The sequence below is a fragment of the Molothrus ater genome, chromosome 1, assembly GCF_012460135.2.
Source record: "Molothrus ater isolate BHLD 08-10-18 breed brown headed cowbird chromosome 1, BPBGC_Mater_1.1, whole genome shotgun sequence".
In the NCBI taxonomy this organism is placed as follows: domain Eukaryota; kingdom Metazoa; phylum Chordata; class Aves; order Passeriformes; family Icteridae; genus Molothrus; species Molothrus ater.
Genome location: NC_050478.2, coordinates 109,887,478 through 109,912,637, shown reverse-complemented (window position 1 = coordinate 109,912,637; position 25,160 = coordinate 109,887,478). Strand labels below are relative to the sequence as shown.

The 25,160-nt window shown below is 40.1% G+C and overlaps 1 protein-coding gene across 1 annotated transcript in view; it reads left to right on the top strand.

The window, feature by feature from the left end:
• The window catches only part of KLHL14 (kelch like family member 14), a 60,878-nt gene extending 40,933 nt beyond the window's left edge, over window positions 1–19,945 (top strand). The window contains exons 4-9 of the mRNA XM_036395212.2: window positions 2,643–2,732; window positions 7,215–7,293; window positions 13,385–13,575; window positions 13,737–13,895; window positions 16,615–16,772; window positions 17,230–19,945. Coding sequence (XP_036251105.1) covers window positions 2,643–2,732; window positions 7,215–7,293; window positions 13,385–13,575; window positions 13,737–13,895; window positions 16,615–16,772; window positions 17,230–17,370 — 818 coding nt within the window. The 3' untranslated portion in view covers window positions 17,371–19,945. The remainder of the gene's footprint in view (window positions 1–2,642; window positions 2,733–7,214; window positions 7,294–13,384; window positions 13,576–13,736; window positions 13,896–16,614; window positions 16,773–17,229) is intronic.
• Window positions 19,946–25,160: the final 5,215 nt, after the last annotated feature.

Below are 25,160 nucleotides of genomic sequence, written 5' to 3'. Positions count from 1 at the left end.
TTGCTACTACCAGATACTGAATTTAGCATGCCCACTGCCATGTAAATTTGACTGTTGTCTATGAAAGTTAGGTTCTATCTGGGTGTATGTCCATAAGAATCATAGTTTTTAGTGCAAGTTTTCTGTGCTCTTAAGGGATATTTTATAACAGAAAAAAGGAAAATGTTCTTTTGATTTCTGTGTATAACTGCCAGTTCTGAAGGGTCAAGGAGAATGTGAGGTGGTTGATTTCTCAGTAAGAGTCCCTTCCCTCTTAGATGTCCACAGTGCTGCTCCATTCTCCCGGTTTTGTCCAGCTCCCTTCAGTCCCATGGGTAGATTCACGAGACTAAGAACAGTTTTCCCCAAAGCTCTGAGAGAAACAAAGGTCACAGTAAAGGTCTGCAGTGTTTTATTGCAGTCACCTTTCTTTCTGAAGGCCAAATACTACCCTTCTTTCTAAGGCAAGCCTCCTTTTAGCTTTCCTGTGAGTTATGGATGGTAGTTTGGGTTGTTTGGGCCCAATCCTATATCATTGGGAATGTTGCCATCAATTTCAGTAGGAGCCAGGATTAAGCCATTAGTTTTCAAGGTTTAATTATCATAATAATTATGGGAGTCTTATTGCATACCTTATATGCATGGTAACAGCAGAAAAGCTTAAAGCGGAATTTCTTCCTCTGCTGATTCTGTTTGTGTCAATATGGTGGATAAATAAGCACAAATTTTTGCAAAAGTGAAAATACAATGGAAAAATATGCATGTGTGCTGCCTGCAGACAGTTTTTCCTATAAATGCTGGAGCTCTCCAGACTGACCAATAGAAGAGGTTGAGGGTGCAACCAGCAGCTTGGACCTAATTGGAAACCATAAAATAGAGCACTGTATTACTTAAAACTTGAAGCCCTTACAGACTGATCCTGGGGAGTCTCTTCTTGAGAGGAAGGGTCCCAAAAAACGTCTAAGAAAGGCAGCAAATTTCTCATGAGGGACAAAATTCTTTATTTACCATAAGCATCCACAAAATCAAGAAAAGTTCTGTGGTTTTGAGAGAGAAGATTTTAAAAGAGGAAAATTTCTAAGACTGAAGAGTGAGATAATTATCATATGGTGTCTCAAAAGATAGCAAAAATGGACTTCATTCTTTCATCCTACTGTAGGAATCTCTAGGTAGTATAAAATCTTTGCAGTGAGATTAGTTCCCAGTTAATATAATTGAATCAGTAACAAATAACCTTAATTAATGAACTTTCACTGTACCTGGCTGCCTAATTTAAGAACTGCTTCACTTACATGACTTGTAAGAGCACAGACTATGAAAAAGATATTCGACCTTCACTAGAAACTAAAAACATACCTTATTTATTCATCATTGCCTAGGCAAAAACTTCAGTAAGAAGCTTAAATGAGCCCACTTGATCTTTAAGAAAATGTGTCCTAAATAGCAAAGCTGTGCGTATTTCTTCTTATTATTATTTGCATATGCTATACTGCACAACTGCATTCTGAGAAAAATAAAAGATAATAAAACAAATGAAATGAGAGATATATCACCCAAAATAATCCAAGTGTGAGATAGGCTGCCTCTCTTTTTTTTTTTTTTTTTTTTGGCATTGGCAAAAGAGCACAAAGTAAGAGCTGGCCCTGAGTCATATTGATTTCCCACTGCACTGGTTTCCTAAGTGCTCTGTTGATCCGTGTCAAGCAATAAGTTCCCTGCCTGTACATGCACATCACCTCCCCATTTGTCCTCACCTAGATTTAAGGTGCCCATATGATGAGCTGAACAAGGACATCATTTTTCCTACTGGTGCCACTGGGCCAAAACTACTCTATGTGGTATAGTAATAATGCTGTATAAGTTTGCATTTTCCATATAATATCATTAAAGTGGGTATGGCACACTGCAGTAATATCTGTGCCATGTACACGTAATCCTTGTTTTTTGCATTTTACCATTTGCAGTGGAAAAAGTAAATATTAAGAAATAGATGTTTGCATCTGTAGCTGGTCCATAGTAATCATGATACCTCCCCCCGCCAAAAAAGGGATGTTGCAAACCTAATGCCACAGCTTTGATCTTTGTTAACAAAGGGCTTCCTGATTAGATGAATAGAAGATGTGTGATCGTGCTGCTAATGACATTGTACAGGAAATTAAGCGTATACATTTGTAAAAGGCATTAAATCAGCAGGACCTTAATTTAAAAACTTAAAACTGTATGGAAATGCAGCTTGTTCATTGCTGTGTAATAGAAAGCTACTGAACATACTGACTCTTCTTGTAGAAACATTACCAGCAGAACAAAGCATGGTTGAGGTTTTTTTAATGTTTTCCAGCATACCGGGATTCCTAGCATCTGCTTATTTTCAGGGAAATATCATGCAACTTCACCCCCTTTTACAAGTTATTTTTAGATCAGCATGTATGGTACTTGGGCAGGTGAGGGGGCACTGAGGGACCAGAATTCCTGATTTTTTTCCTTAATTATTTGCAACATTGAATTGCGTAAGTTTACTAATAAGTGGCTTTGTCTGCTGCTAAAGTCAGTGTTCATACATGCCTGGGGTGACATTCTCATATTATTTCGTACAGATGGTAAAGAGGAAATATTTGATAAAATCAGTGTCCTGAGCTGACAAGTAATTCTTGCTTTGTTTGCAGTTATGCCATACAACAGTGCCCATCACTGCGTCGTGGAAGTGGAAAACTTCTTGTTTGTGCTGGGAGGAGAAGACCAGTGGAACCCTAATGGTATGTACAGAATACTAAAAGGCAAAGGGAACATCTGCCTTCCTGTGCCTCCCTGGCTGTCAGGTCAGCTGATGTAGTGATTAGCAAGGGATTTTGAGGACCTTCAGCCCAATTGTTAAACCTAGTAAAGGCTACTCTTTGATATTGATGTTATAAATATCTGGTACTTTAGCATTAGCATCTCTGTCATTCATCAGCTCCCACATCCCTTGAGAAATGCCACAGGCAGCAGAACAGACTCTTTCAAGTGCATGCACCAGGCAGCAGCTGTTAAGAATTTTAACCTTCATTTCCAGGCTCCTTCCAGTCATAATATAATAATGCAATTGCAGTAGATGAATGCTTCTTTTCTATTGTCAAACAAGATACTCGCAGCTCAAGTTGTTAATGTGTTAATTATCTATACTTTGAGATTCTTAAACTGATCCTTTTTTCAGTCTTGTGCAAGAGCTTCTCATATAGATTATCTGCTGCTACCTTCTTTCATTTGATTACTTCATAAATTTACCGCAAAGAGAAATTAAACAATTTAACAGACTTCTGAGCAAAGCAAAAGGAGAATACCATGCCTTGCAAAATTCACAGAATTGTCAAGACACTGTTAAAAAGCTTTCACATGAGGAAAGAGTTGTAGTTGTAGCAGTCTGTGTAACAGAGATAATTATGACTGAGAAACCATAAAACAGCTTGCAGGTACACATTTTTACTTTAAAACACCAGAGGATCCAGCTGAAATTACATATACTGCATATATTTTATTGTGAATGCCCCATTTCAGCATCTGCACCAAACCAAATTATAGAATATAGTTACATCTGTTCACTCCCTAAAACCTGAGACAAACAATCCAGGCCACCCTATAAGCATGTTTCTGGTGTAGTTAAGAATATCACTATATGTCTTAGGAGAGGGCCCTTTAGTTCTATTGTTGAATATTGCTGAATGTCTTTAATTTGAAGCAAGAGATAGTGCAGTATGACAAGAAATGACAATTTCTTTTAGGATCATTGGCCACATCCATCCAGTGAGGAGCCCTGTTGCATTTGGTGGTAGGCATATGGACAGGCAGACTTCATTCCAGACAGTTTATAATTAAATGGCCATGTCACATGGAGGGTAAAAGAAAAGAAGTGTAATTACCCACATTTTGAAGATGTGGAAACTGACTTGCAAGGTGATGGAGAGATGGTAGAAGGGGTAAATATCTTGCATCGGAGATAGGAGTCAAACACAGTTGTTTGTGAGATGAATAGTACCCAAGGCCTGAGATTGCCTAGATCTGGGTCAACTCCTGGGCTGAAGATGTTGCTGAAAACATCTTCTAATTTCCCTGACCTGTGAATACCAGTGCTGGGATTTTTTCCGTAAAGAAGATAGCAATAAGAAAGGTATGAGCCTTGCTGTACTGATCTCTTTATCAAATGGATCTTACTTGTCACTGAAAGTGAACCTGAAATCATAAACTACATCCTGTGCTGGGCATATTCTCTCTTGTAACCATTTTGCTCTAAATGTGCAGCTACATGGGGGCAGCTCACACATGCCCACTTGAATTTGTGTAAAGGCCCTTGTCTACTATCCTCAGAGCACAGGAGGGACTTCAGATGGACCTACTTGGATTCATCTTGCCAGGGCTTTACAAAGCTTCTGCTTCAAATTAGACTGTTCCAGGTGTATTTTCCAATGTAAAGAATTATATTAGAGATGGTGGCAATGGTAAGATGTTGCTTTAGCCATCACACCATCTGGTTGTTGAGAAAATGTGTGGACCCCAAGGAGTGCTCACACCTCCTTCATGCTCCACTGACTTCCTGACAACCCACAAAGTATGGGAGACATTTTTTCTCACTTTTTTGCATCCTCCAGTAGCTATGCCTTTCCAGTCACAAGGGGTTCTTGCATGAGTAAACACTGATGAAAGCAGGGTGCACACCATAGGCACAGATTTAAAACCAACCTTCATAACCTTCAGAGCCCGTCACCTTCTAGCATGGCTGCCGAGCAGAGAACAGTATCTGCCTTCTTTTGTGCCATCATCCTGATTTGCTAATCCTGATTTTTGTTCACTTGTCCCAAGTTCTGTGTTCTGACAGAACAGATGCATCCTAAGATGTGCAATCTCCTGGCTGATAAGCAAAGCAAAACATAGATAGAGTTCTCTTTCAAACAGAACTCCAGACTTATACTGCAGTCAAACCAGTTACATCAGGCAGATTAAGTAGATCACCAAGTCCTTTTCCTGCAGTCACAGGCATCATACAATCCCATTTTGTAAATTTTTAAAGCTGCATTTGAAAAGCAGTTGTATTTCCAGCCCCCACTACTCCTCTTGGAAAGCTGTTACAGAATCCAATTGCTCTAAATGACTAGGAGTCTTATTCTGATATCCAATAAAATGTATTCTTTGACTGTCTAAATCACCTTGTTCTTATGCCAAGGCTGGCCTTTAGTTTAACAGTTTTTCCCCTCCTGGAGATTTGTTCCTCTAAAGAATTACAGGCAGCACTCCTATCCCCTTTCAGCTTTTGTATTTCTAGGTGCAACAGGCCAAGTTCTTTGTCTCCTGCCATAAGGTAAACTTTCTGTTCTTCCTGTTGCCATAGTAGCTCTTCTCTGTGACTGTTCTAGTTTGATTTCATCTCCCTTCCTGTGAAGGACCCAGATTTGTATCCTGCACTCCCAGTCTAGGCTTACTAAACCCTTCTTCTACCCTGCACTTTACAATCTTCTACATACATGGTGTTTGTAGTGAGTATGTGTATGACACATTAGGCAGCCAAATTATAGATCTGTATGACAACAGTGAACAAACTGCTGTATAACTAATGAGCACTGAAGTCCCAGTAACTCTGAAGGAAGCAGTTAATTACAGCAGCCTTAAAACCTAGGAAAAAAAATAGAAGTTTGAACTTAGGATCTATATTTATATTATTTTGAATTCCTGCTTTTTGAAATACAAAGAGATTAGTAAACGTCTTAGACAGTGAAACCTAGAACCTGTTCAAGCTTGCTGTTACTGTTTTGCTGCTTATTGAGTCTATAGCTCTCGATGCCTCTTTTTCTAAATTGTCTGTGTAGACTAAAGGAATCCAGATAAGGACCAAAAGCAAGGCCTCACTTCACTAAGCCCAGTGGCAGAAGGATCAGTTGCCCTTACAGTGGGGGAATCTCACCCTGTGTCTTGAGGTGGTGCTGAGATGGTCTTATCTTTGAGTGGCACTCAGCAAGGTCCTCGTTAGGCACCATGCTGGATTTGAAGGGTAATGCTCCATTATTCATCAGTCTTCTGCTTTACCCTCCTTATATAGAACATGCTTATAACATGGCTGGGAAATCAGTTTACTTCCAAAGCGGTCAGTGTGGTTTCTTTCTCTGTTTTCTTGTAGAACATGAACTTAAATTATTACGACTATAAATTCTAACTGTATTGTTATTCTTCTCTACTGTCTTGATGGTGTATTTACACATGCTGAAGTAAGTGTGGAATGAAGCAGGCAAAGCGAGCCAATGCTGCAGAGGCTTGTCTGATGCAAAAATATTCACCTTGTAGAATGCCCAGTGACCATTTATAGAACTGTGACATACGCAGTTAGGTTATTCTGCTGGCCTGTGAAGCCTCTAATTCAATTTTTTAGTCACACATACATAAACAAAGGTTTCTGTTTTCAAAATGCTCATCTATTGAAGTCTCAGGTGTTACAGAAATTGCCATGCACTCTCTTGCTTCAGTTTTCTTGCTTTGGTGTCAATCTGCATGTAAAATAAGGTGAAATCTTAATATCGTGAAGACATGAACACAGTTCTTGGTCTTGACAGCAGGGAGAAGCTAGTTAGCTGGTGTATGTTGCTCATGCTTCATATTTTAGCTAACAGAGTTGGAATAAAACTCTTAAGAGTGTATTCCCCCTTCGATGCACATCTGTAATTCCTTCTAACTTACACTGAAAGTACATGGTAGAATAAACTATCTAGTGCAAATACTGCATACCCCATGCTGATGGCTTATGCAGCTCCTGGTTATTTGCACAATGGGTTTTTGCCATGTTCCACACAGAGAGAATATAAGGAGAAAGAAAAGAATATGTTCTCCCTTTAATTTTTTTACCTGACAAAATTCTAGTCATAAAAATACTGTGGGGATGCCCTCTTTGGGCAGTAATTTTGTTTAGTGCTGTGATTTATTGTGGCTGTGAAAATACCACAGCTTGTGTAAGTAAATTTAAATACACATTTTCAAGATCTTATTACAAAGACCAAGAATAATCACTATCTGCTTTTACTGCTAGTGACTGCTAATTCAAGCCTTGCAGTGCCCCATTTGTTGAATTATTACTGTACACACAGTGTAATCATACATTGTTGTAAAAGGGGGAACCCTTCATAAAAGGTGTCAACTTGTGAAGTATATGTAATATATATTACAATCATGATGTTAAATACATGAAACAAACAGCTGAGTGTCAAAATAATCTATCTTTACAGGGAAACACAGTACAAACTTTGTTAGCCGATACGATCCCAGGTTTAACAGCTGGATACAACTTCCACCCATGCAAGAGAGGTAAAAACCTGCTATGTGTTTTTCAATTTCTGTTTTCTCATCCTAGGGGCAGCTGAGGTTTGTCTTAGTTCTGGGAATAAGGAGGCCTATAGAAGCATTGAAAACACAGACAAAACTGCAGCATGCAGTTGTGTCCCATTTGCTTCCTAATTTTTAAAACTTTCCAAATTTGGAACTCCAGTTGCCAAGTCCTGCAGTGCTAACTCATGCAAAAGCCATGGACTTTATGCAATTACTGGTTGCCTGAGTACAGTCTGAAAGATTTTTCTGAAGTCTCCATAGTGTCCTGTCATGTTCCCTGACTGAAGTGTCATGATGAGTTTGGCAGTAAACAAGCAGTAATTATAGTCAGATATCTTAGAGGGAACTGAAACCTTCACATGTTGACTCTGTCCTGTTTCACCACACCAGCTATGAAAAGCTCTCCTGAACATGTCTCCACTTGTCAGAGGACTCTTAATCCTAGGTGGTCTTTGAGTGAAGTTGCTGTCAGTAAATGCATATTAGAGTAGCTCATATTTTAATCTTGCTGTGTACTAAAGAGCAAAGGTGGATGTGGACTTGAGCAATGACTTGTAAAGATGATGTAAACTGAACTGTGGATCCCAAATGCCACCCTCAAAGGAAAAAATTCCATAAACCTGAACAGAATTGTGCATGTTTTGTAAGAAGAATCTCAAAGGCAGAAGATCCAAAGTTACAATGTTATTGGAAGAAAATATTCAGTGACCTTCCTTCACTTAAACACCCATCTTCTCATCGATCCCATGTACAAAAGATCTCACAGTGTCTCCCTCAAATGCTTTCTTTATTCCGTGCCACTATTACAGTTCTTTTTTTTGTTGACTGTCTACACTATTCAGGTGTCTGGCAGTCAGAAATATATCGAATTCAGTGCAGTGTTGTGATTCAAGGTGTGTCTTATGAGATGCTTGGAAATATGGCTGTTTTTTCAAATTTGTCTGCAGAAGTTTTGAAGGACCTTTGTTCAAGATTCAGTTTGTTTGACCTAAGTCCCTGCTTTGGCAGCACCTAGCCTTCTCCCTCATTCCCACCAACACTGTGGGATAACCTTCACAGCTGTGATTGTTTACTTTAAAACAGAGGGACACCTTCCCCTCTGGTTCAGCTTCCTAGAGTGAGTCACCACCAGTTTGGGTGTTGACATGGGGGAGACAGGAGGTGAGCTTCAGAGTGGGCATCACTGTGCAAGTCATCCTTGCTGAGCTGGGAGACTGTCTAGAAGACCAACTGGTGTTTGTATGGAGCCTGGAGCTCTTCTGTGGAGCCTAATCTGAGTTCTAATCAGGCCCTCTGGGTATCTCTGAGCCAAATTCCTGAGGGGTGTTGGCAGCTGGCTGAGCAGTTGGGTTTATTTGGCTGACAAACTTCAGAAAGCAGAAGTAGGCAGCTGAGGGCTGGAGAAAGGAGGCAATAGGAGTTTTCTCACCTCCACATTGGCCAGTTGTGTTTCCCTGGAAAACCATGAGGCAGTTGACTGGCTCTGTGCTCTGGTGGAAGCTGCTGCCTTCAGCCAAGAGGCCAAAACTCATCTGTGCCCCACAGCCCTGCCCGTAATAAACTGTAATGTGTGAACACCACAGCTCCCTACAGAGGGACTGAAATACAATGGTCCACTCATACATAGTTCCTTCTGCAAGGGGCTTTGCTATGACAACCTTAATTGTCACCTCTTTTGTTCAGGATACATAGCTCATGGGCTTGCATGTTGGTTTTTTTTAAAGGCTCCTAAGCATTAGGGCTATTGTTGGAAAAAAGAGATTTTACACTCACTTTCTAAAATGGCTTTGATGGTTTGTTTGCTCAGTCCTAATGACTTCCTCAGAGTTATAGCAGCTTTCAGAGGTATGGACTGGCCCAGTTTGTAGAAGATCATGCAAATAAGAGAGAGCTTTTATGCAGTTTTCTTTCCCAGCTCCTTTAGTGAGATAAAGTTCCCATTAAAGTCAACAGGCTATTTTCCCCCTGCTAGGAATACGGGGTCATGCCCTGTCTCTGCTGGCATAATGCAGGCACCATTGACAAGACAGACTGTTAAATGGGTTTTTCTGAGTCATTATGGTCCATCAAGTCAAAACCTATTTAGGAATTTTAGTCTGAGAATAATTGGCTGCATAGACTATAATAGCTCCTTTGAAATGACTGCCAGGTAAATGTGGGACTTGTTCACAGGCAGTATATTCTCAAGTCAAAAATCTGTATGAAATATTTGATAAGTAAGCTTTTATCTCACATGCCAAAATCCATATCTGATTGATTTTACTGTGTGAGCTATAAAGAAAAGTCTAATCCCATTATAGATTCAATGTTGCCAGTGTATTTTCTTCAAAGCTAAGTTTGGTTCCTTTTCCCTTGAAGAACATCCCAAATATAAACGCTTTTGAAAAATACATACTATTTTCAGGAGTTTGTTGTTTAGAGAACAGCAAGTGACTCACAAGCTTTGGAAATACACATCTGCCTGGATGATGCCATAACAACAGGAAGGTTTTTGGAGAAGAGTTCAGTTAGACTATGATGGCTGCTGAAGGAGCAGTGTTTAGAGCAGTTGTATCTGAACTTGAGGTGGGAGCCTCAGCTAGACACCTCAGGCAGAACTGCTGCACCTTGCCAGCTCAACACAGAGCTTTTCAAGGTGTGTGGAGCAAACCAGCATTTTAAACCAACTTGCTTTTTCTTATATTCTGAGTTCAAAATTTTTGTTTGAAGACCAGCTAAAAGCATGGCATTGTATCAAGTTCTGAAGAAGCACAAGTGGAAGTGGGAAGTAAGCAGGTCAATGTACTCTCTGAGGCTGAGTTGAGAAAAGGCGCAGAAAAAGAAATACAAAAATTTCACATTTTATTTTTGTCTTTGACTTTAATAATAGTAATGTCAACCCCTATTAAGATTATTTATTTTTTAAAAGCAAAGCATGCACTCTATAAATTACTCTGAAATCTGGTCTAGATATTGTGACAATCAGTAGCAGCACTGGTAAATTTAAATCTCAGACTGGTAGATCTATTTGGTGTTTCAGGGCATAAATTCATCATGTGTGAAAATCATGAGGAAAATCTTCCCTTTTATATGTGTATACTTAAAAGAAGTTGGTTGGGTTAGTGGTTGGGTGAAGAGGTGTGAAGGAAAAGCGTTTAGGAGACCAGTGAACATCGAGTACTTTCAAGTTCTGAGGAAAATCACAAAATAATTGTTTTACTGTCCATATTTAGATCTTGAGGTACATTCTAGTTACCTGATTAGAATGGATAGTGTCTTCTCAGTAGTGAGGGGAACGTTGTCATGCAAAGATTGCTGTATTATAGTTTAATCTGAATCATATTTTACAGCAGTTTAAAAGTCATCACTTGACAGCATGCCTTTGCATGCTGTAACAGCATGCCCTTACACACTGTATCATTAAAAACTAAAAAAACCCAAAAAGCTTAAAATATTTGTGACAGAAGCTACTGAGTGAATGTTCACATCCAAGCAGAGGAGTGAAGTATGCTGATGCTTTCATTTTTGCTCCTTATAGTGACACTGTGTGGATGAAACCAGGAGTACACATACAGAATATCATCAGTGAAACCCTAGTTAAGAGAATAATGCATGCAAGTTGTGTCTACCTCTGGTTATTAAACCTGACCAAAAAAAAAAAAAAAGGCAAAACATGCTGAGAGTTGTTTGGTAATGGGTTCAGCAGAGAAGGTCAGAGGAGTGGATGTGGGAGCACTGACAACAGGCACCCTCTGGTTTTGTGCCTTGTGGTTGCTGGACACAGGAGGGTTGAAAAATGGGCACCTGACTATGCAGGCTCTCTCATATCTAATAGGAGGTGACCTCTGCAGCTTTTCCTACTTTTGGGGCAACTGTGGGCTGTGTTGCCTCTGGCCCATCACATATTCTCAGAAAGCTTATATACATTTGATTGCCTGTAACACCTATAGCCTCTGTCAAATTAGAGTGAAATCAGTCAGCAGAGTTTTTTTTAAGAGACAACAGTAGGCAGACATGGGTACATGTACAGTGTAATCAAATTAGCTTTGTTTCCATAGAATATCAGGCTAAAAACATAAATGCACAATTTGCTGCCCGACCATGCAGAGCAGAATATGCCATCAGCTTCTATCTGCCCACTGACAGATAAATTAAATAGTCTTTTTTAATTCATCAGTTGATCTGAAGACACTTGCCAGTATTCCTGTCCTGCTATTTAAACAGGGTTTTTTTCAGAAGTCTTCCCTATGGTGGAGCTCCGAGCCCCACTCAGAATGGGGTTCTGCCCCACACCGTCCAAGTTGCCCATGTGCAGGCAGGGTGAAAGCAAAGAAGTGAACAGGAGATGTCCAGTGACCCTGGCTGGTGAGGAGCCCTGTCAGCTGTGCACCAAATCCAAAAAGTAAGGTCAGAAACTGGCAGTGATGCATCAATCTGTTCCCTGGATGCCCAGCCAGCCCTGCTGTTTCCATGGCTGTATCCCTTGGTGTCTGCCTGACTTCTCTTCCAACTTATAAACCACCAGCCAGTCTCAGACTTTTAACTAAGAGGAAAATTTCTCCAAAAGGTTAAAGGATGCTACAAACTTTGTGAAAATAGGTAGCTGTGCAAAAGAGCAAGATCTTATTCCTGCATTCACTGAAGAAAATGCTCCTGAACATGCCTGACTAGATGCCTGGTTAGGGACAGGGCACACCAGACTTTGCCAGCTCACCTGGTCACAGGATGGCTCTCAGGAAGCCCAGGAAGGAGTTGGACTTGGAAGCTGTTCACTGATGATGCTGCTGTGTGTGCCACTGCTCATCCAAATGCTTTGCAGTGGTCTGCAGGTTCAAGTCCTTGATGGTGCAGCTGACCATCAAGGCCCCAAGATTTATTGCATGATTCAGGAGTGAAATATGCAGCTGCTCCCAGATTCAAATTAAGGCATCTGGGCAGGAACCAGAGTGCATTGAATCAGCCACAGAGCAGGGTTTGGCAAGCTACAGCCGCACTCCAGAGTGCTTTGCAGGAGCTGTCAGAGCTACACTTTGCTGTGCCTGGCCTGCCTGCTCATTTCTGGGCTCCCATGTCATTCTGATTTCACCCAGGAGAAAACTTTATGTTGGGGACTGACGACTCTTCTCATTCAATATTTTGTTCAGCTCTTCATCCTAGCCCAGCTGTGCTCTTTTGCAATTTTCTTCCTCATGTTATTGCAGCTTGAAATTAAAGGTCTCTACTCTAGCAAACCTTCCTGTTGCTGAATGATCCAGGGAGCTTTCCCCAGAGTGGATTACACCAACCAAGGTCTCTCAAAATCATCTACTGCTCAATTTTTACTTCAGCAAGAAACACTCACCATTGATTTTGGAGGCACAAGGAAGACAAACTAATATATGCCTGACAGTCCTGACCAGAAAACTTAATTGTTTTCCTACACACCTGAGTTGCATGTAAAAGCAGACAGGTGGCTAAAACTTTTCTCAGGGTTAGTTGGATGGAGACAGACCTCATTTGAGTTAAAGGGTGGAAATGTAGTGTTGTGGCTAGCATAAGGAAAGTTGTTTGCAGTACTGCAGAAGGAAGAAAAAAATGATAATTGAAGAAAAATTTTGATGATGTGGTTCTCTTAGTAAATTGGGAACAATGACCCTTGAAGGACCATAAAGAAAGTGAATGTCAAGATAATTTATTATTGTTACATTATCTACCTCATTTTTCACTTTGTCTTACTGAGTTGTTATATCCCTTACAAGGTAATGCCCCATACATTAATGAGCACCTTTTTATCTTTCACGGGTGTGAAAAAGAAACAAACAGCTTTGAAAAGGGGTATTTTCTGGCAGCTTTAGGTGTGCCTAATTGTTTTGACACAAAAAATGAAGTATTTTTTGATGTGGAGTATTGTGTATTTGATTAGCACAGCAGCCACAGTCTCTAGGATAGCTGTAAGCACGCGAAGCTTTCTGGAAGCTACTTCTCCCTGATGTAGCATTTGAAGGAGCAGCTCTCTTAGTTCAGGGAGTCAGCTGGAGAGGGGAAAGAAATGTTTGACATGGCTAATTGGTTTGTTGTTGGCTTGTTTGTTTTGCTCTGCCCTGTCCTCCAGGAGAGCCAGTTTCTACGCCTGCCGCCTTGACAAGAACTTGTATGTCATCGGTGGAAGAAACGAAACTGGCTACTTGTCCAGCGTGGAGTGCTACAACCTGGAGACAAACGAGTGGCGCTACGTGTCTTCACTACCCCAGCCCCTGGCAGCCCACGCAGGAGCCGTCCACAATGGCAAGATATATATTTCAGGCCAGTGTCTTGAGTAATTCCTGCTGTATGACCAGAAAACTAACCCAAAACCACCATAAAAAATAAATAAACCGCAGAATCCCAAAACCAGGGAGCTAAATTCCTGCTGCAGCTCAATGTCTTTATTTATATTAATGAGCTGATGTGTATTTACTTTGCAGGAGGTGTTCACAATGGAGAATACGTCCCCTGGCTGTATTGCTATGACCCTGTGATGGACGTCTGGGCCCGAAAACAGGACATGAACACAAAACGAGCAATTCACACTCTGGCTGTAATGAATGATCGACTGTATGCAATTGGAGGGAACCATTTGAAAGGTCACATTTTTAATAGCAAAAAAGTATCTCAGTGTCCCACATCTCTGATAAAGAATATTTTTGTTAGACAGTCACTGTTAAATACATTGAAAGCCAAGCAACACAATTTAACAGGACACTTGAGCCAGCAATTTTAAAAACATTTTATGCAAATTATTTTAAAATTATAACAGTACATTAAATATATGAGTAATGAATGCTTTAGATAATAAAAATGGGAGCTTCCATTACTCAAAGGCATGGACAATTTGTCATTACCAAGAATTCAATGAAACAAACAGATTATTCTTTGACCCGAAAGTACCAGCAATATTTTCCTCTGTAAATCATTTTCCAAAATGTGCAGTTAAAGAGAGCTTTATTCAGAGCAACACACAAAACCCAAGCTCCTGATTTAATGAAGAGAAAAAAAAAGCAAACTTCCAGCCATTAAATAATAGGACTAGGCTCTTTAAATCCCTTTTTAGTATTAAATGCAGCTTGTTTATTATAATTCTTTTTAGAGGTCTCTTGTTTTCATCTTTTGAAAAGGTCTCATATTAAAATAACTATTGCTTGGGCATTTGGTAATTTTATCCTAATACCTGTATGTCATTGATGTTAAAGATGTTTTTTAGTCCAGCCACTTAGACAAAAAGCACACCTCCTGCTCCTTTCTCCCATGATAATATTTGATAGTTAATATTCAGGTTTTTTTTCTTCTTTCTCCTTTAATGTTGAAAACCAAAAAATAAAAGACTCTCAACAGCAAAAGATAAAATCATGATATAGAAGAAAAAGTAAAAAAATGTGTTAACTGCCAGTAAGACCAGGTCATGTCTGACTCCAGTCCCTGGGTCCCCATGACACTGTAAAGCCACATGCTGCTTTTGGAGATCTGAGTGTCTGTGGAGCATGCAAGGGACAAAGTCCCAGATGTAAATTTTCCCTGATAAATAGTACTGGTGCATAAACCCCTGCAGGCAGGTTCAGTGCTGCTGTGCCTCCACTCCTCACCCTCAGCTGGGATGGGTGGTTATGGACTGGACCTTATAAGGTGAAGAGGGCTTGCACATGAACAACTGCCAGGTTTCAGTGCTTCCCAGTGTTGGCTTTTCCTCCTACAAAAGTAAAACCTGTCACAGCTCTCCTCAAGCTAAAGCACATGCTTTGGTTTGCAGAGGCTCGAATTGCTTCTATTCTGCCACCTTCTTTTTTTTTCCACATAGTTTCACCTACTTCCAATAAGCCTTGCATTTTTGCCTCTACGGCTGTTGTCCTGGGTGCCTTTGTTATGCTTGAACTGCTCACTGTTGTGAGGAGTGTTTAGCATCCAGGCTTCTGGAAAGATGTGGCTTTCTGGTAAAAGAACTTTTTGGAAAAAAATGGTTTCTCCTATACAGTGAAACAAAAGGAAGAGCTGCAAGGACAGGGAGGGGACTGAAGTGTGGATGAAATGTTACAAATTCTCCACTGGCAGGGAATAGCAGGGCTCCATGGCAAAGCCCTCCTTTGTGAAGCTGAACTGTGTAGTAGTGTTAGCTGTGTATTTACCACATCACAGCAGTCATGTGCATACTGCAGTTTGTTACAGAGCTTTTGACAGCTTCTGGGTGCACGGCAGTGGCCTTTTTATGGTGCCTTGAAAACCTTAAAGCAGCAAGTAATTATTTCATATGATTATGAATGATTTCATATTATTTCATACTCATTCCAGACATAAATAATATTCAAGCAAGCAGCTCCCTTGTGAAGTGTCAATATCACCAAATACCCTGTTTTACAGAAAATCTTCCTTCTCTTTGCTGTCATACTTTGAAGAGAAGACAGATGGGTTAAGAAAAGCACTTCAGCATATTAAGAAAGCCATTCTTTTACTGCAGTTCTCTGATAAAGAAGGTAGTTTGAAATAGGGAATTGCCTAAAATTAGAGCAGGAACCAGGACTCTTGTGTTCAATGTCTTTGTTTAGCTCACTTGATTCATATTAACTGATACAGTTTGAGAATCTTGAGCTAAGACCCCTCTGCCCTTTGGTGATCAAACAGCAGCAGTTGCTTGGAGCATTTTTTGGCCTACCAGGGAAAGATGGGACCACCATTTTTGTGGTTACATTTTTTTGTCACCTTAAAGACTTTACCCCAGCTGTGTGCTTTAGAGTATACCTTAAGTCAGCTGGAAAATTGAAACTGGTCCTGCACATCATGTCCATCATGCTAAGCACTTTGTCCCTCTAGAACCAATTGGCTTCAGCTGTCTAAGCTCTCCCTGGACTTGTTAGACATTGATTTCTGAGCAAAATTCAATCTGTTCAATTTTGAATAGATTGGATCTGCTGAATTTTGAGAAAGACTGCCAGGACAATCTTTTCCTATATGGTCAAACTTGTATTAGCACTCATAGGCAAGGAGGAATTTTGTTTGAATCTGCTTGTGTCACTGATAAGTTATTACTGAGTGTTTTCTGGTGTAGTCAGATTTTATATGGACTCATGATTTGTAGAAGACTGTAGAACTAATGGTAAAAACTTTCAACAGATTTATTTGAACTGAAATTACAAAGCATTAATATTACAGAAATTGGCTTAAATGTATATGAAAATATTTTCTTTAAAATGTTTACAATTATGTTATAATTGTAATAGTATAATTGTAACTATAATTTAATAAGTTTAACAGTAAAATAAGCAATAAAACAGTATGTCATAACACATGTTCTCTTTCCTGAATGCCCTCATCCAGGTTTCTCCCATCTCGACGTAATGCTTGTGGAATGTTACGATCCAAAAGGTGACCAGTGGAACATCCTGCAGACTCCTATTCTGGAGGGTCGCAGTGGCCCTGGCTGTGCAGTCCTTGATGACAGTATTTACCTTGTAGGAGGCTACAGCTGGAGTATGGTGTGTACCTGCTTTCTACAATCACCTTTCTATTCCTTCTGAGTTCTTGTGGCCAGTCCATATCATATGCAGATGGGATGGAGAGAAGAGGGGAATTAGCTACAGGGACAGGTTCACTTGGTTTTCGGCTTATACAGAACATGGAGTGTTTTTTCACCTTTGTGCTTCTCTATTTAGATAAGTTATTATTGTACTCTATTCACTGATATGGAGTAATTTAAAAATCAGAAGGAATTTTGAAAAAATGATTGATGGGACTGTATGCTTACAGCTCTGCTTATGAGGTGCCTGTAAAGGAGACTGATTTTCAGAGGCTGGGTGCTGAAAAACCCGAAAACCTCTTGAAGAGCTTCTAAGTTTGAGTGACCCCGAGTCACTTTCAAACATCGTTAGAGCTGACGTGTGACTTGGATTTTACCAAAGCCACATTTAATATGACATTTTCTTCTACTACCAGGGAGCCTACAAATCTTCTACTATTTGCTACAGTCCTGAGAAGGGGACTTGGACAGAGCTGGAAGGTGACGTTGCGGAGCCCCTAGCAGGACCTGCGTGTTCGACTGTGGTATTGCCGGCCTGCGTCCCGTACAACAAGTGATGGGCCAGGAGCACTGACACGAACACTGAGTGCATTTGGGAAAACAATGACGGGTGACCTAAATATTTTATTAGAACAGAGTTCCTGTTAAAACAAAGCTACCATAATTGACCCCTCATTCCATGTTTATGCTTTAGGAGCAAACTAAAAGAAAAGAAAAACCAAGTGTTGTCCCATCTCAGATAGGTGCCGGTGTCTTATGAAGCGAGACACTAAAACACACCGAACATTACATGCTGACAGACTGCCATTTCAGACTGATTTAAACTTTTCCTGCTGCAGAGACACTCCTCACATCAAATTTAACTTAAAAAAAATGATGGCTAACTGTTCAAATAGAGCCTGAAGAGACAAGATCAGTATTGTGCATTGTATCTACCTGCATGTGATCTGTGTTGAAGTCATGAGGATGTTGTTTTCATGAATGTTTCAGAATTCAGACAGTGAAAAGCTCACACTGCATTGCAGAATTGTCTCCTCCTCTGTAATCCTAACCTACAACTACTTCATATGCTCTGCAAGCAACACAGCATCAGAAGATTATAAAAGGTAAAGAAATATCATTCAGTTTTTGCACAGCTTGGCAACTAATACACTCTGCCTTCAAAGTCCCCATGTGCAAGTGCAGCAGAAAGCAGACTACAATGAAAGCTATGCTTTACAGAGCACTTCTTGCAATAGCAGCTTAGGGATTAGGATCAAATTCTGCTAATCACACTCGTGTAAAGTCAGAACCATTTCACTAAAATCACATGGAATGACTGGTTCTACATTAGTATAACAGAATTTGGATCCTACAGCTTAAAATCTGGCTTTGAAAAGTAAGTTATTTCTATGACCACTTAATGAAGCACCAGAAATCTTACTTCCTTTTCACTAACCTGTTAGATATCAGCATCTGTGCAAGTTCTTTCCAAAGACAAGAAGACTGCATTTAATCATAAATTTATTGCTTTGGACTCTGAAATGCTTATGCACATTTTTGGAGAGACACTGGTAAGTAGTTAAAGTAGTCCTGTGTGGTTGATCTTAAGATGCACTCTGAGAGAGTTTTACTATTGATCCAAAGTAATATAAGGCTAGACTTTCCACTGCCTTATAGCCTGTGTAATTATTTACACACTGCAAAGCGAGTTCAGAATGCTCCCACATGGGACCAGTAGCATTTAGGACTTGCTTCATGAAGTCATAGCTGCTTGCACAAATCAGATTGTCTGTGTGTTAAGCTTATGTCTTTCTGTCCTGGCTTTGCAAAAGCAGTGACAAAATCTGAGCCTGATTCTTCACCACCTTGCAGCTAACAGACATAATCATCTTCACCTCATTAAAGTATGTGCATAATTCTTCCACTGTGGTTTACTAGTGCTGCATCCATTACTCTCAGGACCATCCTCTTTGCTGGTGTAAACTGACATTGCTCCATCAAAGCCAATGGATGTTCTTTATGTCAGATTAATATCTGGCCTTTAATTTGCCTAGCTGTAGCTGGCTGCACCAGATAAAGGCAAAGGACACTCTGATCCTGCATTTTCAGCCCTGCACATATCTTTCACGACAGGACTTAATGCTAGTGCATTAAGCAAGGAGTAGGCAGCTACTGGAGGTTGGTTTCAGCTGCAGAAGCAATAGATGGGAAATAGACTTCATTATTTGCTTTGCAAAATAGAAAAAGGGTGAATGTACACAGAAATTACACTATATATTGATGCTTGAGAGCAATATAAATAACGGAGAGCAAATATCATGGGACTGTTTCTCTCTGGCGTCAGTCCAATTTTATTGCAACTCCCTTGCTTGCAGCAGAATTACACAACTTGTAAAATTGGAGTAATGCAGTAAAGACTGGTACCACACAAATGCAATAATCCAATTGATGAGGTAGCTGCACGCCTGGAAAAAAATGTTTAAACAAAACAATTATCTGAAGATGCTAATATTTGAATGTGCCCTTGGTGAGTTCTCCAGTGAGCATCACTAAGGAACTCATAAAGGTGGAGTGTATATCCTGAAATCTCAATCCATTTCTCCTACATAGTGCAATCTTAGTTGGTTTTGTATTTATTTATATTGTTCAGATCCAAGGGATCCCTTGTAAAATATATTTGGTGCAATCATGACTTTTTTTCCTTTCCTGTTGAAAGTATATAAATATAAATATATATAAAAAGGAAACTGTTAAGATACTAAATGAGGAAACCTTGTATGACATTTAAAAGGTCTGCCACTGAACATTGTCTGTCACTTGTCTCTACTAAAATGTACCATTTTTAAAGGATACTTCTTGTCCTTTTAAATGGTTCCTTTTTTTACCAAGATAATTTAAAGATTTATGAGGATTGTATCTAAATCTTTCTATCTATCAGGAAGGCATGACCAAGGAAACAATGCTAACTAAATAAGTCACACAAAAAATGTAAATTTTGTACAGTACTAGACTGTGTAAATGAAGCTTGCTTGTAGGGGGGAAACTTTAAATAAAACTTTATGTACTAATTCAACTGTCTGCCATATTCCTACTTATAAAGTGTATGTATAAATAATATCTACATTAAATTCTTTGGAACTTTTTTTATCATGTAGATGTGTGAACTTCCTTTATTTTCTGGTGTTACATAACGGCCTCATTGTTTTCCAAGTGTCATTACTCAGTGCTTGTCAGTGTGGTGGCCACAGTAAAAGGCGGGCTGTAGTGAGTTGGTCTCCCCCAGAGCACAGTGCCTGGCCTGGGAAAGCAGCACCTTTTTCCAGCAGGGAAAGCTCCACCCCTGTGCCTGCTCTCACTGGAGAAGCCACTACATGCCTGTGAAGTGCCTCTGCCTTGTGCTGCTCCCTCTGTTCCTCTGTCCCACCGTAAGTGAAAAGGACCCTGCTTTGTTAAGCCCAGTCTTGCTTTGGGGAATTTAGTGCTTGTGGCAACTTCATACCTCTTCAAAATGTTCCTCCTGTGGCAACTGACCCTTCTAACTGTGGGTATTTCAGTTCTTGGAGGGAAAGTGCTGGCTTGGGTGTGCTGTAGAGGAGTTGGGACAAGAGGTATTGTGAGGCTAAGACAAGGTAAAAGCAGGAGGTTCTACCAGGAAGCAGAAGCATCATCAATGCCAATTACTATTCATGCATTGTTTATTCATGCCTACACACCTTAGTCAGGGACCAGAATCTGCCTATGCAAACCAGAGGGGTGCACTGAGCAAAGTGGCCTCTGTATTTAAAGCAGGTGTGGGCTGTACTGGATAGCACTAAGATAGCACAATGAATAGAATTGTTTCACTAATGAGTTTATTGCAGCAGAGGAAGGAAGGGAGATTTATGCTTTTCTTTAAGTAATGTGGGAGAAGGATGAAGAGGAGAAACTGGAAACAATGGGCAGAGATATGATTTAGAAAGGAAGGGAACACAGTAAACAAAAGGAAAAATCGAAAATGAGACTGTGAAAGGAGAAGGTGGGATGTTTTTGAGAATCAAGGGCACAGAAAAAAATCAGGATTAATGAGGAAAGCAAAAATGGTTTTTGAGAAGCACATATCAGAACAAGGCTGAAAAAAAAAACTAGAGGAAAGGCAATACAAAGGGCAGAAGCGAAACATAAGAAAATTCAATAGAAGACAATATGAGATAAACATGAAACTAACTAAAAAAGCCCTTGGGTGATGGTATTCAGCTAATAATTTTCAGTGGTCCTGCTGTTAAGCAGAAGGATAAATCAGCAGAGTACTTAGGTGTTGCAGTGTTCAAGTTCTAATGCACAGACTTCAGCACAACAAAACCTATCAAAGACCTGCCCAATGACACCTCTCTGCAGGGCCTGGGCTGTGGCAAACACCCAACCACAGCCAGCCCCTGTGACAAGGGAGGAGAGCTGATGCTGGTGGTGGGAAGCACAGGAAGAGCAGATGAGCCACAATTCCTGGTCCCAGCTGCATTGAGAACCCTTTTCATTTCTGATTCTCAGATGAGAGTCATCTTTGGGAGCTGGACACATGGACTGTTCCATAGTTCTCTTGGCTGCCTTTCCTGCCAAACATTAATCTTCTCCATTTCATCCTCAGCATGACAAATTTGCCTAAGTACTTTTGCAGAGTGGGACCTGAAAAGCTGGATTGGTGACTGAAGGTATTTTCCTGATCTTGAGCTATGGTCCCATCCACTGGGTGACAAGTGTGAGAAGTATGATTTGCTGGTGACTTGTAACCTGTACCCATGCCCTTAAGAATGACCAAGAGGGCATTTGAAAAATATGCTTTTCAATAATTACAGTGCTGTCTTTGAAGGTACTCTGCACCCACCTCGCAAAAGCTGGCATTGCTTTCCCTCATGTGTTTATCCCCCTTTCTGCTTTTAATACAATGGTTTCCTCTGCTAGCTGCATCTGTGAGTCAATTTCTGAGAAAAATCCATGCCAAACCTCATTATATATACTGGTTTCTATTGTATTATAATCACTCATCAATAAAGTACTCTATTTCCCTTGCTTTTAAGAGAGAGGCCATATTTCAATTTAAATAGAGCTTTCTGGTACAGACAAAGGAGAAGGAAATCCCAAGCAGTGCTAAAATACCCAAGGTAAGTGCCAATGCACACACTCCAGGGCAGTTTTAAGAAACACATTTAATTTCTGTTATTAGTGCAGCAGTGGAGAGGAGTCAGTGTTTCAGCCTCTTGGGTCCAGTCGAAGGAAGCAGTGATGGCAGCGCTGGAGGTCAGGGGGGTTTGCAGGAAGGGAAAGCACACTAATGTATTCTGGAGGGCTTGTAATGCCATAAAAGATTCAGTTAATCTGCAGCATAGATGTTGATCAGCAAAACTGAACCTAACTCTCTGGACCTTGTCAGATGTATTCTGTGCATGTCAGTGTTCCACACCAATTACAGATTTTAGAAGATGCTCTCATGCAAAACTATGCGCCCTAATATATAAGCCAGCTCAGATGTAACTAAAATTAAAATCTGACTGTGGCAAATCTCTGTGATCCTGATATATGAAAATCCAAATAAATGATTTGTTCCCAGAAATGAAAAATAACTTCAGCAGGAAATTTCAAAATTACTTATGCAGGATTAATCCAGTTCAATGAATGCATCTTGCGTTGATTAATAAAGCAATCCTGAATTGCAAACTAAAACGAGAGGAGACTTCTGGTGCTGATATATTTGTGTATTTCTGAAGCTGGAGAGAAATGTGCACTTGTGAGAGATGTGGTCAACCGGTGTAAACAGAGATTGAATACAAATAGTGATTTTCTAATTGTCTGTCTTCTCCCTGCAGCAGAAAACTACCTTTTTGTCATTGATCTTTTCTTGAAGAACATAGGTGCTATGTTACCTGCCACATATTGAATGAGAACAGGGCATCTAACATGATTGTACAATGACTCCAATTAGTATCCAAATGACATCTGCAGTTTTATATGGCAAAGAAAAAAAGAACTTGAGCTACTTTCTGCTGATTTTCTTGCCATACAGAGTAGAAATTTTGTCTAGTAGCATTAGTTTTTGTGATCTGCTGCCCTTGAATTTAATTTGGCTTAGAGGTGAACAGATACAGGGATCCTATTTAGAAAGGAGAAGGAGATTTAAATGAATGTAACATTTTCCCAAAATTTTCATCAGTGTCTACACAGACAAAAAAAAATTGTTTTATTTATTTAAAGGGCCCCATCATTAAATCCAAGAACCTGTTCTTCAGTTTGGAGAATTACCTTCAATCATTGCAGTGTTTTAAAAAGGAGTAGTTATGAATGGTTGAGGTATTTTGCAAATATCATGAAAATCCTTATGGTTTTATCTTTAAAAAACGGTTTCTCATGTCACCCTTAAACATATTCCAGAAAATCACACCTGCGAGATTGGATTTGTAAAGCTTCCTTAATATCTTGGTATGTTGTGTGGTATTCGGTTCCTGATCTTTGAAAAAAAACTGATTTCCATTTTTGTTTCCATTTGTGCAAAATAATCCAGTTTTCAAAAAACTTGGACTGACCAAGACAGTTTTATGTGAATGGTGAGTGAACTTAAAAGGTTCTTCACTGCGAATAATGAATACCAAGGCTGATGATCCTTTTCATAAACCTTAACAAGAAAAAAAATGGTTGCTTCCTATGTAGGGGTTTTGCAAAAAGTATACAAATTTATATGTACACATTTGCACTCAAAAAATGACAAGTTCATTGGCCATAGCAAGGACTGCTGTGACATTGTTTTTGCTAAAACTGTTAACTCAGTAACAGCACTGAAACTTGGATGTTTTTCTTTAAAAACCACCTCTTTAACTGCAAAGATGCCATTAGTCACAGCAGGGAGCATAACCAGAAGGAGGATGTCTGTAACTATAGCAAGAGAGCACATTAAACTGTAGGTCAAAATCACGACTGACTGATTACCTTCAGGGTGAAAGTAAATCTTCAGACTTGCCGGAGTGAGAGGGAACAGCACTGGCTGGGGCTTGCCAAGGTCATCCCTGCCTCCCCCAGCACGGCGGGGCCGGCGGTGTCCGGCGCACTCCCAGCAGACATTTGCTGACTCGCCTAACCTTCGTAGCCATGTGTGACGGGATGGAGTCACCGTCATCATCAGAAAATGCCTCCTAATGGCTAGCTTCAATGTCTCATTAGTTTAAAGAGGTGATTCCTGGAAAAACCTAAAATAGAAAACAAATATTTTCCAAAAGTCTAAGCCCGTAATTGAATAATCTAAAACTTTCACAGCAGACAGAATCTTTAAAGCTGCTTTTTCTTCTCCTGCTTTCAGTGGAATAAACAGGAGAACTGTTTATTCTCACTCTGCAACAGCTTTTTTTTGCAAACCCAAAGACTACCAATCTTCACTATTTTCTAAGCCTGTGACTCAATCTCTCCCTGACTATGGAATTTATATCCACCAGCGGTTCTGGTTTTCCCTTTTTAGCTGATCTCCACCTGGCCCACATCTTCACCAGGAGGTTTCTGTCTAACTTACAGTAATGCAGCCCAGCATTGCAATGGACTGAAGCTGTGGAATGAGGTCTTTCCATCCCTTGGAAACTTCATATAACTTGCCCAGGTCACATCTGATCAGACTGATATTTTGGCACAAGACAAAACATCTCCCTCTTACCAGCGCTTCCACTGAAGATAAGGATGAAAGCTGTCATCTGGCTGTGCAAGGTTCAGGTAGGGAATCCAGTAAACTTTAGTGAATGGAGTTTACATACAGGACTGTGATTAATTAACCTGCTGTGTGAAAGTGTGGCACTTTAATCAGTGGGCACTCAGAACAAAATTACTGATGTCTTTTAAGTGCTTTTGCTTCTTCTAGTGGAATAATATGAAAGATATTGGTGAAGAAGTATGTCTGGCACATCATCTCTTGTGAATTATTCTCCGAGCATTCACTTTTGCCATGATATATTCCAGTGTTTTCAAGAGCTGCTGAGCACTTCTGGTACCTGAACTGAAAAGATATATTTCTCCAACAATGGTCTGTTTTGACTAGCACAAGGGTTTCATGCTCTGGACTGCCTGCTGTTGTTTTTAGGCAGTTGCTCAGGGCAATTATTTTCATAGACTGATGTATTCATGCTTCTGAAAAACACCAGGTCTCCTGCTTGCCCTGTAAAAAATGTCATTGGACATCAACTTCATTTGATTCCAATGTGGATACTTACTCCATCCCTGGCCCTGTAGTTCAGAGTTTAATCAGAAAACCTTTTGTTGCAATCCTTAGTGATACTGGATCTAGTAACTAAGTCTGTGCATTCAGGGTTGCAGTAACACTGGCCATTCCTCTTACAGTGGAGGAAAAAAACCCCAAAGAGCT